This window comes from Bactrocera latifrons, unplaced genomic scaffold, assembly GCF_001853355.1.
Source record: "Bactrocera latifrons isolate USDA-ARS-PBARC rearing strain unplaced genomic scaffold, ASM185335v1 scaffold_44, whole genome shotgun sequence".
NCBI lineage: Eukaryota > Metazoa > Arthropoda > Insecta > Diptera > Tephritidae > Bactrocera > Bactrocera latifrons.
Window position 1 is genome coordinate 610,099 of NW_017537090.1, and position 19,787 is coordinate 629,885.

Consider the following 19,787-nt stretch of genomic DNA (forward strand, 5'->3'; position numbering starts at 1 on the left):
ATTAATGTTCAATCTGTTTTTTATAAATCAACATTAATTTTAGTTTTTATTATTTTTTTCAATATTCTTCGATTTTAAATATTTATTTTTTTTATTTAATCTATTCCATAATTTCTATTTCGTTTTTATTTTCTTCTTATTTTTTAATTATTTGAATTGCAAATTATTTTTATTTAATTCTGCACATTACAAAAAAAAGTTAAAACAAAAAATTAAATCCAAATCAGTTGTTGTTCATTATGACATTTGTTGGTTGGCATTCAAGCGCAATTGAAGCGCGTCAAACACAACAAAGCGCAAGCGTAATACTTTTCAGCGAAGTAAAAAACCAAAATCACCAAAAAACAACAACAACAAAATATGCAATAAAATTAAAAAATAATGAAATTCAACACAATCAATCAGCAACGGCGCGCGTTCAGCAATTGTAGCGCGTCTGTTCGTTCGTACATGTGTCTGGCTGTGGGCAAGACAAGTTGGCGACGTCGGCGCCGTTGCTGAGGATACCCGCTGGCTATAATTACCAACGGAACACAATGCAAAATACCAAATGGCAATGCGAAAACCGGCAGCGGTTCCCGATCTCACGCGCTCTTTCGGCCGCTTTACTTTGATCGGCATTGGCTCGTTAGCTAAATAAATGCACGCACATACACAGACGCACTTACTTATACCTGTATGGTTTGTATTTAGTTGCGCGCCGCATCTTGCGTCCATTCAATTGTTACGCGCGCTGATGATCCAATTAATTATTCGAAATTTATTGTGTTTGCTGTTGTTGTTGAATTTCACATTAATGCCTCTAATGTTGTTATGTCTATGTTTTATTGTGTTCTTGTTGTTTGGCGCGATTTTGGCCCCCAGCCAAACATAATGTTGTTAAACAAGGCCAAAAAGATAAAAATATAAATATTTATAGTAAAAGCTTTGGACTCAAGCATTCTAATCGCAGTAAAGGTATCCCGAAAAAATGCGGAAATTAAATCAAAATTTTATTGATAATTGAACTTAAAGTAGAAAGCGGCTTACTTCGTGGTCTTAATCCGAAGCAATCAGTTCTTGTGATTGATTTTTGACGTTTTCAAAGAAAAAGGAAAACCATTAACTTTGAGTGCACTGAAGCTATCATCACAAATAAAAAAGTGTCATACAATTACCGAATTTCGATCGGTCGGTTTGTTTGGCAGAAGTTTGATCTGAAAAAGTCGTGGCAAACTTAATATGCTCTGTGCGGGGTGAAATATTACATAAAGCCTCCCCAAATCAAACTTTTGCAGATATAATGCTTCAGGCAATTGTTTTTCAATCACTGCTGCCTTTTCAGCAGGAAAACATACGAGTGATAAATCCTCACTTCTGTTCAAAAAAGAGAGAGGCAGACAGAGAGTTAGAGAGAAAGAGGAATAGAGATGGAACTTATCCAAAAGTGTTTATAGATTAATATTATAGAAATAATTGTTCTGAAATCAATAGATATCTGTACAATTTTAATGTTCAGGCTTTCTGACATCTTTAGTTAGTTAAATAATCGTATGAAAAAGCCTAGGAAAGTATATAACCTTAAAAAATTTTAGGATCACATTTGAAATGCTTCGCAACCATATTGTAAAGCTGGAACTTTTTACACATCTAATATTCGATATCTAATTTGATACTTTAATTGATCCTTACATATTTCTGGATTTCTCTCACCTCCCTCCAACTTTTCGCCGTCATTTTTGTAAAACGATTCGTCCTTTAATTCAAAATAGGCCTAGTTTCTACGATGACCTCTTCATTCGACGAAGCTGAATATGTTGAACAAGCTTACGATGATTTTTTTTTTACCAAATTTGACAAATCAATTTCCTAATTCTTATTTATTCCAAAGGTTCTTGACTAATATAATAATATACCAAACAAATGGAAAAAATCAAGGATATTGAAATAGATTTCAAATAGTGAGCAATTTCATCACTGAAACCATACCACACTCTTCTGTACTGAATTTAAGTGGTTCACCTGGATGATGTCTGGCAAGAATGCACAAGCATACAACTATAGCGAGTAGAGAACTGGCAAATAGAAAAAGTCTATTACGCTTTTAGAGCATCGTTCAACAGAATTTAGGCCGATCATCCCACAAATTGGTAACTTAAGAATTTGGTGCATAATTTTGTTGTCATAATTTGAACTTCGTTTTCATATTTTTGTGTAAAACTGATTTTTGTGTAAAATTTTGCTTTACTCTTTTATTATAGTTATATTTTCGTTTTTACTCCCTGCTTGTGTATATTGAAATTGTTCAGAAAACTATTTCACAACACTTTCAACATTTTCAAAATTGTTTTATTTTGTTTTTCTTTTATACTAAAGTAAATATTTTATTTTTTATTTTTTTATTACAAAATTTTATGTTTTTTTAAACAAAAATGAAATCAAATTTTGATAATTCTTTTGTTTTAAAGATATATCGGTTTGAGCTAGAAATTTTCAGAGAGCTACTTTAAATATTAGATTATTAGATTTACGTTTTTATTTCAGAATAGTAAATTATTATTTTTTGTATACACTGTAAACACTCAAGGAAATTTTCACTAAATCACTTTTTACTAAAAAAATTTAAAAATTAAATAAAACTGTATTGTAAGGGAGGAAGGCGTAGTTTGTTTCTTATATTTCAATCAATTTGTTAAAAAGGGATATATTTAAAGAAAATATTTTTTTATTTTTATTTTATATATAATTATGTCATAATAAAAAAAATGTTCAGTGTAAGACTTTTTTAATTTTAAGAAGCAAAGCTTCCATATTTATAGCCATAAAAAGTATAAGTCACAAAAAACACTGTAAATTTAATTAAATAATAGAAAGAGACACACCTTCAAAGGCACTTTTGCACATAAAAACTTTAAAATTATCTATTTTCAACAATTATTTATTCAATCTCTGCCGCTGCTTTCGAACAAAACGCCGCACATCGGCACAACGGTAGAGCGTCGCTCGAGCGTGTACGCGCGTTGTAAGCCCGGAACTAGAATGAACTTTTGGTAAATCAAAACGAAACGAATCGCAACGAACTGAAACTGAAAGCCCCACAAACGCAACTGATTCAGAATATGCTGGCGAGACAACACGACCGATTGATTGTATGTTTATGGTGACGAAGCAGCGGCGAAAACAAGTTGCAAAGAATAAAAGCACATAAAAAAGAGGCAAGGTAAATAGAAATAAAATAAAAATAAAACAAAAGTCACACGGCAAACTGAAAGCAGAAAACGTATATAATTTATGTATGAAAGTCAACTTGAAATGTAGCCAAGACGCCAAGTGCTGCCAAGTTGCGCTGAAAGTAGTTGAAGGTAGGCAGTGTAAAGTAGAAAACTATAAGAAAAACATACTGTAGGAGAGCCAGAACAAACAATAACAACAAGAATTATAGTTATAGAAATAAGTAATGTTGTTGTTGTTGCAGTTAATTGCTCGATTTTATTTTCACCTTTACTTTTTCATACAGAAATATATCACAAAACAGAAAACGTAAAATATCCCCCTTTAACTGTAATGTCAAGCAAATTTCCCTTTATTTCAGCAAATTCTATTCTTGTGTTTCTCTCTCTTTCTTTGTTTTCAGTTTTCCGCAACGTTTGGTTGGCGTTGCTCTTTGCGCGATTGGTTCGTTGTCAACAAAAGCAACAACTGATTACGGCCAAACGGCGTCCTGAGATAGCAGATATGAAAGCGGCATACGCGTAGATACAATAAAAACAAACAACACACACACACTGAAATACAAACATGCCCACATGCAAATAAAAACAAACGCAATTTTGCTTACACATACACATCCATACATACAGCTGAAAATTGCGCGGAAATGCTCTGGTACACTAGCGGATGTCTCTGTGTTTGTGTATGTATGTGCGCGCCCAAAGAATATGTATGTGGGTATGTACGCAAAAACTAATTTACTTCATTTCATTTTCACATTTCGCTATTCTGATTTGCTATTTTCGTTTTTTCTTTGCTTATCTTCTATTTACTTTTTCGTTTTGTTTTCATTCACTGCGTTGGATTATGAACTGAAGTGCTTATTGTTTCTCATTTGCTTTGCACCGCATTTTTATTCGTAATTATTTTTTTAAGTTTTCGGTTCGGCTTTTGAACTTTTAAAGCGTGTGCAACATGTGCTTGGCGTTCTGGTAAATTCTCACAAATACTGACTGACTGACTGACTAACTGACAGAGTAACTTGCACTAGAAAATAATCAACATTTTTGGCAGCTGTTTTTGAATATATTGTGGGGTGGAAACACATACATAAACTCATACAAACGCCCAAAGCAAAGCGCGAGAGAGCACATAGTGTGTGATTTTTGAGAGTGGAAATCGGTGTTGCCAGCTGATAATGATTTCGCCAACTATTCTTAGCAAGGGGAAAATAATAACGTGCTTTATGTTATTTGAGCACTAATTTCGATTTGTTTCAAAGATTTAAAAATATACATATGTACATACATAGTTGCCACTTATTGAAAATGGAAAAACTTCCAAGAAATCTACAACTTAAATATAATTGGAATATCATAGGGCGTTAAAGTTTTCAGAACATTTCGTGAAGTTTTCAATTACGGAGAGTCCTCAAAACCGGACATCTCCCATAACTGGACAAATTGCATGAACGAAACGTTTTCATTATTATTTTCATGCAAAATGAATTCCTATAACCGGACATGAGTATGTTCTAATAGCCGGACGCAGACACTATTTTGGAAATAGTTCGTACAAATTATCTCTGATCAACGTAAAAGATTTCATAAAATTTGCTTCCTGCTTGACAATGGCTCGAAATTATTAGTTCAATTCAAATATAGTTCTAAGTTGCAGCTTCTGAATCTAAGAATAAATTTTACAGACTCGTTTTTGAAGCGCTTCCATATATGGACAGCTCCCTTAGACGGACAAAAGCATTGCGCAGATGACATCCATGAGGTTATGAGGAGTTTCACTACATTAAGTTTGCTGTGACGCTCAAGGTTTTGTTCTGAAATTTGGTACGCGTTATTTTCTCCCAAAGAAGCTGCTTATTTGTCGGAACCACCAATATCGAACCACTGTTGTTGTTGTAACCGTTACCTAATATCTGTTAGGATAGTAAGGATTGGATAAGTTGTCATCGAAGGAAACCCAACGGTAAGCCTAGGAAACGTGTTGTTTCGACGGAGTCGGACCAAAACGAGAGGGGTGTCAAATGTGTAGGTTAGGCAGGGTATGCATGCGGTGACTTGTTACACGCTGGACCTCTAAGTAAGAGTTCAACCTGCTACAGTATCCAGAACGAAGCTGCGCAAGGCTCACTCTCGATCCTCGCGCCAACTCGGGGTCTTTATCTGCAATAGGTGGTGGTTTGATTCCAAGAACACCATTCACTGAGAGGGACCCGGTGAAGGTGTTAACGGTTCCACTGTGAATGGCGAGAAAATGTTGCGTCCTAAGAGGCGGTTCCGCAGCAAGCATGTGATTGCAGGGATGTACTCTGTAAAAGCACCACAGGAGAAACCGCTTGGAAAGAAGTTCATTATGCTTCTTAATTGGGAGCATACGGATCTCACTGTGTCACAGGTATTCCATGGGGCATCAAGAGGTTGTTATAGTACAGTGTTCTGATATGTGTGTAGCGACAATCTTTCCCCACGTGCTGTTGGCGAACGACTCGAATATTTTGTTACGACTTTGCACTTTGGCAATAATCGCGGTCGTGTGAGGAGTGAAGGAGCACAGGCTGTCGAATGTCACACCTAAACTGTTACGGTTATTGACAGTCGAATTTTTAACGTCATTAACTGCAATATTAAGGTCAAGTCTGAAACCCCTTCGTTCGGTTAATGAATATGGTGGTTGTGGACGAATGAGTTAGAGTAGCATATAGCTGTCATACAAAAAGAACGATCAAAATCAAGTGGTTGTATGGAGAACTTTTACATTTGCCGTGATATATTTGGCGTACGTTATTATCCAAAACAACGGTGTTATCACTGAAGACACTGTTCAGACCGGACCGATATAGCATACAGCTGGCATACAAGTTGAGCGACGAAATAAAGTGGTTGTATGGAATCTTTTGTATGTGCGACGAATTACCTTTTTTATCTAAACGCAAGCAAATCAGTGCCAGCCAACAAAAGCAAAAATTAATAGATCAATAAAAATGCAATATGTTAACCGATTTGTGAGGGAAATATAAATAAATTTACATATACCATATTTCTCTGTATGTATATGTCTAGTAAATTATATGTGTATTGGTATGTATAAATATGCATGTATATGTATCAGTTAGTCATAAAAATTCGAAGTTATCGTTATGGCAGTCATTCATAATTTCAATTTGGAGAGGCTCGATAATTTATCTGAAACGCTTAATTAACAGTATCTGTTGCCTAGCGTAAATATAGTATATGCTATCTAGGCGCTGGATGTTGTTGCTGTCACAGCATGGCGGTTAACTCAGAGTCATGCCGAATTTAAATGATTATTAAATACTTCAAATGAGTGGGAATGTGTGGTACATGCCATAGGCCGTGAGGCTTGTTGAAGGTATGTTTTTACGTACATGTACATACATATATGTTGGTGTTCATCTGGGAGTGTGTGTGTGTCTGAGCGATGTTTGCCGGCCGGCGGTTGGCAGCGTGAACATAACAAATTTCACACTTTATTGGGGTCAAAAGTGACAGCGGCATAAAAACAGCAACAGGATGTGCTGGTGTGAGTGTGTAGATGCAAGTATTTATGTGTGTGTATATATATTTTAATGCCTTCAAGCTGAACATTGACGAACGGAAAAATTACAAAATTAACAGAAATAAATATGAGGCCGCAAGTTACATATCCACATACATATATACTTGTATATGCATACATATGCGTGCGTACTGTTGGCTACTTTAAGCTGCAACACTGCCAGCTGCTCTGGCACTCGCTGCCTTGTTGCCGCTGCATTTTGGTGACTTGTTAATTAACTGCATTCACCAAACGACTCAGCAACTTTGCGGTTGCTATTTATGTATACATAGTTGTTGTTGTTGTTGCAACGTAAGCGCGCTGTAGCTTGCATACAGAGTGGCTTTTGGCTTATTGTTGTTGATTTTTTAATTGTTTTAATGCTGCACTCTTGCTTTGGTACCATGAGTGTGTGGATTTCCTCGGCGTAAGTATGTAAAATACCGTTAAAATTGACATAATACATTTTGAAGTAAAGAGAAAACTTCATGCGAATAAAAAAACAACAAATAACTGTACATTACATTTGGTGTGTCCCTAATTTGGTGTGTCCCTAATTAGCAATGTAATCAATTATATAATACTCTCATACATTCTAAACAAAAATTGTAAAAATAACAATAACAATGTGTAAGCAATACGGCAGCGTCCTTGAGGCTTATAGGTTATGTCGAGAATACCAACTATAATAAATTATAATTCTTATAGGAAATAGATTTGGTTTTGTTTAGTTTTTTTTTAAATTTTTTGTTTAGAAAAAATATTTTAACACATATAAAATTAAGAGAATGTACTAGAATAAAAAATTTTGAAATTTAAATTTAAAAAAAATTGTACCATTTTATAAAAAAAAATTAAGAAAATTTATCAGAAATTATTAATCTAAAATTAAAATTTAAGAAAATATTGTGTAACAATTTTAATACAAAATATTTATTTTAATAATTTATTTTGAAATTGATCAAATTTTAGTTCGATGTTTTTTTGGGGTTCCACTCGGCCTCCGAAAAATGTGTCTGGCGGTGGGCAGACGTTTTTTCTTAAAATTATTTCCAAACCAAAATTTAAAAAATTAATTAACGGCAAAGGTCGAAGGACTAGTAAAAAAAATGGAGCCGCTTTTCAGTCGATCGAAGAGATAACACAAAATTTGCTGATGGAGCTGACGTCCATCCCAAAAAAGGAGCACTGGACAAATCGTTGGCATAAGTGTATTACAATTGGTTTGGAATATTTTGGAGGCAACAAAATTGATATTGATGAATAAATAAATATTTTGCGTGTTTTTTTTACATCTTTCGTGTACTTTTTTATCACAATGTATTTCGAAAGCAAAAAATTTGCAAATTGATGAAAAAATGATAACGTTCGCGTATTTTTTTTTATTAATATTTTTAATTTAAAACATTAAAATTCAAAAATCTGAAATATTGAAACCTAAAAACTATTTTTTCGATTTCTTTATTTTTTTTTTTTTTTTTGTGCCTCTACCGAAAATAAAAAATATTAGCGCAAATTATAATATTTCTCCAGCGTCATGAAATATGAAATCCAGACGCTTTTAATTGAAAATTACTGACGTCAAAAATTATAAAACGCAAAAACAACAAGAAAATCAAGTCATTATTCTTTGTAGGGAGGAAAATGTTTAAATGAGCCGGCGGGAAGTGATATTTCCCAAGCAAGCACATATACATGCACAAAACTATGTATATGTATATGTAGACATATATATATATACTTACATACTTAGCAACGTACTTAAGCACTTGAGCAGCCATAAAAAATGCGATATTAAAGAGAAACCGCATACAAAGGCAAGTGCTCATATATCTACTTGTGTAACCCAATGAGCATTCAATTTGTTATTTGATGTTCTCAATAAGTTAATATTATAATCAATTTTATTTATTTAAATTATTATGAGCTTGAAATTAAAAAAGTTAAAGCAATTAAAAGCTACTTAAGTATTTACTAATAAATAAGAACTGTTTATTGGTTCTATATCTATTTATTTCTCGTGTTATATTTTTTATTTTTGCCTTTCTAGACTCAAACAAGGTTAAGCATAGTTTTAGGCTGGCGGATAAATGTAAAGTTTTTTAAACTGAGGTGACTGCTAGTAAGGTATCTTGGGATGTATTACACCGAACTGCAGGTCTTTTTAGTGAGATGACTATTCAGTGAGCGACATATTTCACTCACTCAGCCTACACTGTCGATAGCACCATGCTACTTCATTATCAGACTGGTTTTGACGCCTGGCCATAGAGGAATCGCTGGCAACTACAAAGCCGTTGAGCTCTGAAGAGACGTATTGATCAAATCAGTTTGCGAAAGATATATGTTCTCCTCTTGTGTTTTAGAATTGAAGCCATGGACTTCGTATGAGCTAAGCGAGCGCTGAGTCTCGAGCTAGTACCAGTTCTTTCTGGTCAAAAGTAGAATGCAAGAGATAAACTGGCTTGCTTGCTCTAGTCAAGTTTCAAACTTAATGGACATTATCCAATAGGTGTACATGCGGTGTGCTGAAAAATTTTGTCGAATTCGAATTGTAAAAATTATACAGAGGAAGGTGAGTTGGGAACTTTTAGGCACTTAGAAGAAGACTTCATAGTTCAGCTTTTACAAGACTGAAATTAAAACATTTTGCCAGGAATATTTTCGGAGAGTCTTCCGGAATAGCCGAAATTGAGCAGCAATAGTTGGAACATCTCTTAGAATCTTAGTATTCTCAGATGTGTGAGAAAGATTCTTTATTTCATCAACCATTAACCCTAACCTTAGCTAGTCCCAAGCAAACAACGTTTTACTTTCCAAGAAATTTTTCTGTTAAATAACATAAGAATTTTCACATAACTAATTAAGCAATATTAAATTTCAAAAGTTTTGGAAGAATATTCTTTTTAATCTTTTCCAAAATACAACTTAATTGGAAATTAAAATTCTCTAAAAAGTTGTAAGCTTCTGATAAGCTTTACGAATTGACAGTTTTTGATAGAAGTGTTTCACGTGTGTTTTTCTTGCCTTTAAAGAAAAATTTGCTGCAGCATTGTGCAAAATATTCAGATTAAAGTAAAGGGTAAAAACTACCAAAGTTGTTAATAAAGAATATAATTTTTTATTCTAGGCTTAACGATCTTATAAAACTCAAAGCTCCACTGAAGCTCAATAAGCACAACAAAAGGCCACAAAGCTTTATTAAAGCTCAAATTGCTTCAGAAAACGCACTGGAAGGCCTCAAAGCTTTATTAAAACTCAAAAGTCTGGAGAAACACCCATAAAGCTTTAAAACCCTCTCGATAGATCTCCTTGAGAATTTATGAAAGCAATTATTTCTCAAAGCTTATATGATATATTGATTAACATTTGGTCAGTCCATGTGAAACAAACTTAAGCATTTCACTTCAATTACTAGATCGCGGCAAAGTACTTGTGAAACTAGAAAATAAACTTATTTGTGTACTTTCGGTTTTGGGGGTCTAAATGTGTAAAGAGAGTGTGGAATCATTATTAATACGGCTTAATCGCTTAGTAGAATATTGGATTATACTAGTCGTTTGTTCGATTCGTATTTTGGTAAACCGGTGGCGACTTCTATTGTACTATATAGAAAGCAGACGGTCTCCTTAACTTTTGTCAATTGGTTGTTCATTTCGTGCTTTTTCAGGTTTTGGCGAACTTGTGGCGGCCACTATTGTATTTTGAACCAGGTGTCTCTTTAATATCAACCAATTGTGTATTCGATTTGACACTTGCCAGATTACGACTAACCAGTAGCAGTTTCCGTTGCTCATTCGATTCATAACCCGCCAAGTTCTATCGAACCTCCGGCAGCAAGCAACAAAATATGTTATACCACAAAATAAAGCAATATTACTTGTTGCGCAAATGTACTCATATATGTATGCATATATCTGTTAGCGTATTCGAGTGAGTAGGGAAGTGCATAAATAGCGACTGGATTGAACTTTGAATCCTTTGAAAAACAAGTGCTTCTGTACCGAGACAGTTACAGCGGCGCACAAGTTATTTATGGTTTAATATGTGTATGTGTGTGGCTGCAAACAAATGCGGCTGCATGTATGTGTGTTTAAATATAGATAGATATATGTATGCGTATTTTGCCTGAATATATCTCATTTTGTTGCGGAAGATTACTTAAAAGTTGCCGTTGTTTTGTTGAATGGACGAGCGGCTCCGCTGTTGCGCTTTTCGCTACCAACAACAATGCTTTACATTTGCACATACGCATATACATGTATAGAAATTTGTGTATTGTTGCAATGGCATGTGAACATAGCTAGTAATATTATTTTTCTCGAAGAAATATTTCGTGGTTCACCTTCTAACTTCATAAAGACGTTTTATGGGCTGCCAACGCAAACGTTTATGTCCTATAAAAATCCTATAATTTTTGCTATTTAGTCGGTACTATTAATTAGCTTTAGAAGATATTTGCAAGTGAAATCTTTTTGGTGAAAATCTATTTTTTCATTTTTGTTTTTAACTTGTAAGAAATTGTGTTAATATAAACATTGAGATTTTTATTGCATACAAATATAAGCGAATAGCAGGTGAATAACTTGAAATTGCTTAGATGCGTGCGCCGCTGGATTTTCCTTTATATTTAGTGTACGAAAATAAATACTTTTAAAATTCACACGATTTTCCGTAATTAGTGAAGGAAAAATAAAAGAACTCTGAAGAATTGAAATAGAATAAAAATCACAGAACGTTTCAAACTCAACTTGACTCACATGCTTGATTATTTATGCCTGCACATATACATACATTGTAATTTCCGGAACAACAAGTACATAATTTGCAAAGCTTAATAAACAAAGAAATTAATATAACTGATTTGCAAGAATTACACCACATAAAATTGTATAATTAATTGCGTACCCTGTTCTAATAAAATTCCGAATAACATTTTTAATTAAAGGCAGCTTTGCCAAGGCACGTGTGAATTGGAAATAATAAACAATAAATTGATTTGTAGCTGCACCCACCGAAAACCAGTACCCAGGTGCCCCTTAAGCGTGTAACTCTCCCTTAAGAACACAATGTTGTAACTCAAAATCCCAAAACGTTGTGAGGCTTGCTGATATTTAGGGTATTCATATGATCTCATGAAGTTCTAAGTTATTGGGTGAAACCACGTCAAGTGGACTCTGAAAATTTCGGTAAATCACCGATTTTGAAAGTTAACACATCATTAAGTAAGGGAGAAGACGCATACCTCGTTGTATAAATATTTCGYCAAAATTAAGTTATTTGTCAATATTATTGAAAGTTGAATTTTAGAACGCGATAAAATTTTAAAATTATTTTCTCATAAACTACTAGAGATAAATTGATGGAATTTGGTATACTCAAAGAAAAATGTTTGTGCTATATTGTCAATTCTTTTTACGGCCTATTTGATTAAATAATAGTATTTTACATACATTTTTACATTTAAACAATTCAAAATTTTGTTCGCTTCTTCACACTTAAAAAATTGCAAACTATGTGCCATAACGTGCAAAACGTTCATCTTTATTAGTGTAAAAATAATTTCTTCATTCATGCCATTCCGGAGATATCGAATTTTTTGTCCTCCCTTGCGCTCTCAAAAGGTGCTGCACATCGACCGACGAATTGTGTGCTGAGCTTCCGAAGTCTGTGCCGCGTAAACTAATTTTTGTATGTTTTTGTATGTGATCCAATAACAATTTTTCTAAACAAGTGCACAAATTTATGATTTTACAATGAATTATGACAAGTTGTGAGTCCTTTAATTAAAACGTATACCCACAACTATAAAGTCCGTTCGTTCCGGACACAATCTGCCAATTTATTTCTGTAGTTATAGCCGTTTTAGTGTCGCGACAACTGCATCGGCATAGCGGGCGACAAAACTTTAAAAGCTTTTTTCTCAAAACTACTTCTTTCAATGCAAATTCTAATCAATCGATTTACTTAAAATATGACAGGAATATTCTTTAAATATCTGCTCATCACATTAAGCAACAACATAATATGAATGTCAATATTTCAAAAAAAATCGACAAAGTTAAAAAATTAGTATTTTAATTTATTTCTGAATAGTCGCCATTTTATGAAAGAACATTTTTTTTCAGTTTCGCAGCTGTTTGATATACTTAGTGACATTCATACTAATCAATAATCCATCATTATTTTATCATTCAGATGACCACAAGGGCAGAGAACGCAACTCTTTTTAATACACTTCAAGAACGCATAACTCAAAACAAACTTTATTAATTTAAAATAGCAAATGATTTTTATCAATTACCAAAAAACGCCCGAAATTCAGGCCTCTAGACTAGAAAATCGCCATAGTTAGCCTCAATATTATCTGATTACCGCTGTAACTATTATAGTACCGAAACACTTAGGTTTAGAAATTTTATAAATTTAAAGTAGTAACCACTAACAGAGAATACACCATGAATTGCAAAAGAACGAGCTAAATAATTCACAGACTAACGTACAAAAATGATCGGTCGTAAAATTATAACAAAAGCTTTAGGCTTAATTTATTGGCAATCTACTTTTATAAGAATTAAATTTACCAACCATTTACCGAAATTTTCATAAGTAAGAGATATCAAAAATTTTCATTAGGAGCATAGGCTTATTTTCGAATACCCTAGGAAATGAAGGGTATAATCCACATGGAAAGACACTGACACTTGACACTGATATTGAATGGATATTAGCTCCACTTATGATGATGAATAGATTTTAGGAAGCACAGCTAGTGTGATAGCCTAAAAAAGTAATTTTTGGATATTAAAAAGTATTACTAAATTAAATTTAATCAAAAAAATTGGTAAATCATTGTATGGAGAACTCTATACAGAAAACGCAGAAAACTATTATAGTGGATCCGATCGACTCAAACGTTTTTGAAAAATGCTGTTTCAAGAAAAACTTGGTTAAAGATAAGCTGATGGGCTGCATTGAACTGATCTACTAATAATTAGTAACCTGTTAATGGTCCTTAAGCTCTTTGGAAACAACTGTCTCAGTCAACTGCTCAACTGTGTAAGTTTAACCTTGCAATTAAGCAACTAGGCTCGTCAGATCAAGAGTAAGGAAGTCATCTGACGTGGAAATTTTGCTAACTAGTGCGATTTTGCTAACTTGTGCGATCTGATCCTCTCAATAGTTGAAAAGAACTCTCTATAACAATGACGGTTAGCTGCTAAACTAAAAACAGCCTTCCAAATCTTCCAGTTTTCTATACACTTGTCATAAACCGGCACTGTCGAAGCTATTCAGCGAATTTTGATTTTTTCGGTTTCTTTTCAATTTTGGAGCACCAGTCGATAAATTGTTGAATGATTTCGATGTAGTATTCAGAAAGCGTCTCGTCATCGGTATTAATGCGTTTGATCAATGCGGGGTGGTCAGCTATGTAGTCAAGCATTTCTTTTGCGAGCACTACTTGCCTTCGTTTTTGCAACAGATTCAGATCTTTTACGAATACGCACGAATCCAGCAACTCTATTTGGATTGTGATATCGTCGAAAAGCTTTTGTGCATTATAGTAATAATCTTATTGGAATATAGAATAATGTCAAAGTTTACTTTAGAAGTTAAATACAAGAAGATAGCTTCGATATCGGACTCGGCCTTCAGCAGTAAACGAGCGTTTAGCAAAAACTTACCGCTATTTTAGCTGCTATTCTTCTCTAACAGAAATGTAAAATATTAACATTTATTCATATTTTTCCATATTCTTCTAGAAGCACCCATTTTGGTAGCTCATTAATGTCTCAAGCACATCAATACATACTAATTTGAAGCTATTGTACAACTGAATTAACGTTAAAAGCTTGTGTAAGCTTATGTAAGTATCTTCTTGTTTTTGTTATTTTCTCCTATACGTTTGTTGTTGCTTCCTTCATTATTTAACGAAGTTATGTGAGGAATGTTGCTTTGGTTCCCTCATATAAAGAGGAAAAAAGAACACAATAACAAGAAAAAAAAATGACCGCACAATACTTAACCGGTTATTGACTTGTGCACAGTTACTTTCATAATTCCAGCTTAGTGCGTAATGGTATTGATAGAATCCAACTGTGCGCCGGTGTGTGTGTGAGATTTGTTATTTTGAAATTCCAGCACTTAATCTCGACCTTTTATGAGCCATACACATCAGGCAATAAGAAAAAACCAAAAAGAAAAAAGAAGAGAGTTGTATGGTATAAGCAATATCTAGAGATTATGCTTGAGCAGAGGTTGTTTACCAATTGGTTGCTTGTTGTATAACTACTTTTATGACAAGAAAATTTTCCACGTATCTCTACTAAAAATTCTTTTATTTTTTATTGTTATTTTGGTTTGTGCCATATATGTTCTAGGGCTATACACAAACCCTTGCTCTCTTAGTAGCCTCTTCGATCTTCATTATCTACATATTTTAACTGCTTTACCTTCTTTACCTGTGTGTGATGATGACTTCTGGGGAAGATTAGTCTTGAGCGTATGGTTGTGCCTGGCATTGCGGTTGTTGTTGTTGGTGTTGGCCCAATTGTCGGCTGTTGCTGCGTTATCAATGGGCTGCGCGTCGATTTGACAGCCATTGTTGGTTGCACATATATACTTTTGCTGTTGTTGTTGTTGTTTGCTTATTTTCTACACTGACTGTGTAGCCACTACTTTCCACTTTTTGCTCACTTTTATCTTATTTTGTTTGGTTATTTTTATTTTTTTTTTCACTTTGCACTCGCCAACATACTTTTTGGGAATGCCTAATGATATTTCGGCTGCTCGTTAATTGCAGATATTTTCATAAATATATTTTGCACTTAATGCACATAATTAACTCACATTTTGAGTAAACACAGAAACACTGATGAAAATATTATTTCTCCGTTGAGGGAACTTTTCAGTTTTGGACATGCATTTATTTGCACAGTTTTCGTTTTTAAATATTTACTAAATTTTTGAAGGGAGAAAGCTTGTTAGATTTGTTGTTTTGAACGTGTGGAAATATGGGTTTTAAGCAATTGTGTTGGCTATAAAGGGCTCTCTCTAAAATTAAACTAAATGTTCAGCAATAAAGAAAGAATTTACATTATTAAATTCTATAACACCTCTAGAATATTGTCCTGAGTTTTCAAGTTGATCCGCGTAATAGGTTTGGAGATACAGCTTTGAGAACTTGTCCGGTCGCAACCAGCGACGCTAAGTGCGTCATCTTTAAACGCGTTTTTCTCACAACTGTGTTTTTGAAGTCGGTTGACAAGATTTCTCGAGAATTACTCAATCGATCTTCAGGAAATTTTACACGGGTCTTTAAGATATAATTCTTAGAGACTTGGATTTTCGATGACAACTATTTGCAAAAAAGTTTTCAGTCTTTTTCCTTCGTCCAAGTTCTATGTTAAGGTTTTAACTAAAATACGTATTTTTTCATTTTAAATGATACTATAAGGAGTCATCCTGCCAACACAGGCGCATCTTTTTTCCGAGGGATCAAAGGAAATTTCGTCGAAATTTTTCATATGAAAAAACAATTTTAAAAAGGCTAGTTTTTACCCAAGGAAACTGATGTAATCCCTCAAGAGCCTTGTGCGGGTAAATAAACTCGAATACATATGCCTTTGATCTAGAAGAGACCGAACCGCGAATTTTTATCTGGCCAAGGGCGATCAACTCGGCAACTTCCCTCGAAGATACTTTACGTATGTTGTCTACCGCTAGTCAAGTTAATAAACAAACTCTCATTTCAAGCATTGAAGTGTTGACTATGTGACACGTATATATATGCATAGGTCTACAGGTTTTGGGGGAGTCAAAAGCTTACAGCGAACTATACCATATTTTTCGACTGCTCGTGCTTCTTTAGATCCTTTCGTATCAGAACCGCACACCAAGATGGTTTCTTGATGGTTCCCTTGCGCAACTTCGTTCCGGATATTGTAGCGGGTTAAACTCCTACCTATCCATAATAGACCCAGACATACCCAACGAGTATCCGCATAACACTGACCATCTCTTTGCATGCCCAACCAAACCCACCCATCTAACACCCTTTTCCCTCTGGTCCGACCCCGTCGAAACAGCACCTGGGCCTCCCGTTAGATGACATCGACAACACAGATAACTATCACCATCCCAACGGGGACTGATAACCGTTAAAACAACAACAACATGGTTTCTTGACTGCAAGAAAGATAAAGCATAACTTTTCAAAAGAGGTTATGGAATCTTTTGGAAACGAAACTTTCCACCCATGCAAAAGCTTCAGCTTTATCACGCCAATTACTCATTAATTTAATACGTTACAGTTACTGAGCTTCTATTAAAGAATTTTCCTGAAACTATGACAAGCTTAAACCACTTAAATAAAAATAATTTCACCACATTTCCAGTTGAATAACATCAATACTTCACACTGATTCCAGCAATCGCTGATAGATCACCGCTTTCGGCTTATAAGGCGATACGAACAGGCCACATACCACATAAGGCTTTACAAGCATGCACATAGGCACACATACATACGTGCATATGGACCGAAACTGATTTCCAGTTTAGCTCGAAGCTTCAAGACGCCAACAAAACCGCAAGTTGCGCACCAAAGACCAAGCTGGCGTCTTGTGGCGGTTAACGACCGCCTGCGTGGGCTGCCAACCACGAGCAACAGGTTAACGACAAAAAATGAATTGCACCATACCAAAGCAATAATGTGAAACCAACAACAAGGGTGAAGAAAACAATTAATATCAAGAAGTAAGATGTTAACAGAGTTAAGCAATGACGCCCATACAAATTTATACAAATTTTTCCACTTCCAAAGTAATGTCAATAAACTTGCGAAAGCTCAGAATGTACAAAGTCAAAGCTGAATTTCTTAAAGCGATGTTTACAACTCTCCGCCAAGTTAAGCGCACTTTTTAAGGCCAAGCGGAAATGCAGTTAGCCAAATAAATGCCGACTGAGTCGAATCGCTGCGTCACGTAGCCCTCACTGGCCGAAATGGCAATTGCGCGCCTCTGCGCATGCGCGGTGCATCATTCGAGGAAATAACTAGCCTTTAACAGAAGCGGAGGTAATATTGTACTTCCAGCATAAAACAGCGTGTTACAAAAGCAACAAAGCATTTTCCAAGTGCTAATTTTGTATAATTTTTTACGCCACAGGCGGCCTCCAGTAAATAAGTAAAAACGGAAGTTGTCATTTGCGCGTAGGCCACAGCGCGTTTCCACGTCGCCACACGTCGCTCGATTGGCGCAAACCAATGTCGTCGCTGTGGCAATGCGTAGGTTTTCCGGCGTCGCCATCATAAACAGTCAGCATTTTCTTATCTCTTTAATGTCGCCATATCTAATGTGTTTCGATAGCTGAAGTCTTCGCTGGTGACAATTTGGTAGCACGAAAGTCAAGGTTTCTGTCTTCTCGAGTAATTGAATTGACTGCAAGTTAATTTTAGTCTTTCGAGTGACCGAGCATTGACAAACGAGTTTAGGAGGCAGTTCTTATTGTGCGTTGGTATATTGAGGGCCATTAAAGGCATCACCCTTTTCATATAATGACATACGGATATAAAAAACTAGACGAAACAAAATCTCTTCATGTTTTGGGTTCTCTATCGCATATAAACTTAGACCCTACGGCAATTAAACTGAAAAACAAAGTTGTACTTTGAATAAGAGCGGTTACGTTAGGTCAGAGTATATTACCGAAGTATCTAGTGCATATAATTGTCATTGATACCTCTCAATTATATAAAAAAAAAAGAAAAAGCAAATGAATTTAGCTTAATTTCCACTGTAATAATGAAAGAGAGACAAACGCCGGAGGTGGAAAAATGTAATGGATTTTTTCATAAAAGTATCGCTACAATATTCATCACAGATAATATAAATGATTTTCCCACTGAAGACTACCGAGGTTTGACTAGTTTAAGCTTTTGAACGTGGTTGTGCCTATAATTACTTTCACTTCACTTATATTTTCTATTAAATGATAAAAATAACAACTTCCACTAGTCCTTCGATCATTAAAAATTATTTTCAGTTATAGTAATAATTTTTCTTTGGTTTTTGAAGTTTGGATAAATTTAAGAAAGAAAATCTTCCTTGACGTTAGATACTTTTTTCTAAGGTCCCTGTGAAGTTTAGTTATCACATCTAAGAAATCCAATCCACAAACTTGTAATACCCAAAGGGAAAGTACATATATGTATATGTATTTGAATGATAGAATGAAGAACTGGTTCAATATAGCCACATTCGTCTGTCCGTCTATATATAATGAACTAGGCTCGCAGTCTTTGAGATTTCCTTCTTCTTTATTTGCGGAGACACTGCTTACGCGATTATAGCCGAGTTTACAACATAAGACTGTTGTCTTCTTTTTGTTGTTGTTGTTGTTTCTCACTTCAGCGCGCCTTCGAACGGAGGTTTTTTGACTATCCAGATCCACATACTTGGTCTAAGATTGGAAGTCGTGAGCTGCTTGAGCCATATGTAAAAGAATCGTTTCTGCCCACACCCAAGTGAATGGCGCTCAGAGAACTTTCCTCACTCACGTCAAATTCTACATATGACTCTTACTCGAAAATAATTTATAAGTTTTCTGTTTCAATTTTCTTGTCAGTTGCATTTTTTAAGCCAAACTTGTTAAATTACATATGCCGTTTTCGATTATGTTTGAGCTCAGCTCTCTCAAAAAAACTCTCAACTCTCTCTCGATCAAACAACAACAATGTTATGCGGTTTGTGGATTCGTTGAGCCAACTCTACACTTTGGTTAAACGAAGAGAGCTTATATTATTTTAATAGTTTCTTGTAATTTAACAATTTTTCCGACTTGTTGCGAATATTTTCATTGTTTACATTGCTGATTCGCATGGCTGTTGAGGCATGTATATATATACATATGTATGTATTGATGCCTTACTGCATTTGTTCATACATACACATGCGCTTCTTTATCTGTAACTTCAAGTCAATCTAACCGGTTTCTTTCAAAATATACATAGGCATATGTTTATA

General features: G+C 34.7%; 1 protein-coding gene across 10 annotated transcripts in view; it reads right to left on the bottom strand.

The window, feature by feature from the left end:
* Positions 1–19,787, bottom strand: part of LOC108972927 (sterile alpha and TIR motif-containing protein 1) — a 123,027-nt gene that overhangs the window by 72,987 nt on the left and 30,253 nt on the right. For 2 of the 10 annotated variants that reach the window (XM_018939835.1, XM_018939831.1), the window contains exon 1: positions 15,225–15,699. The exons of 7 other annotated variants lie outside the window; for them this stretch is intronic. In XM_018939835.1, coding sequence (XP_018795380.1) covers positions 15,225–15,365 — 141 coding nt within the window. In that variant the 5' untranslated portion in view covers positions 15,366–15,699. Of the gene's footprint in view, positions 1–15,215; positions 15,700–19,787 lie in introns of those variants that run through there. One more of the 10 variants, XM_018939830.1, reaches the window with a different exon arrangement.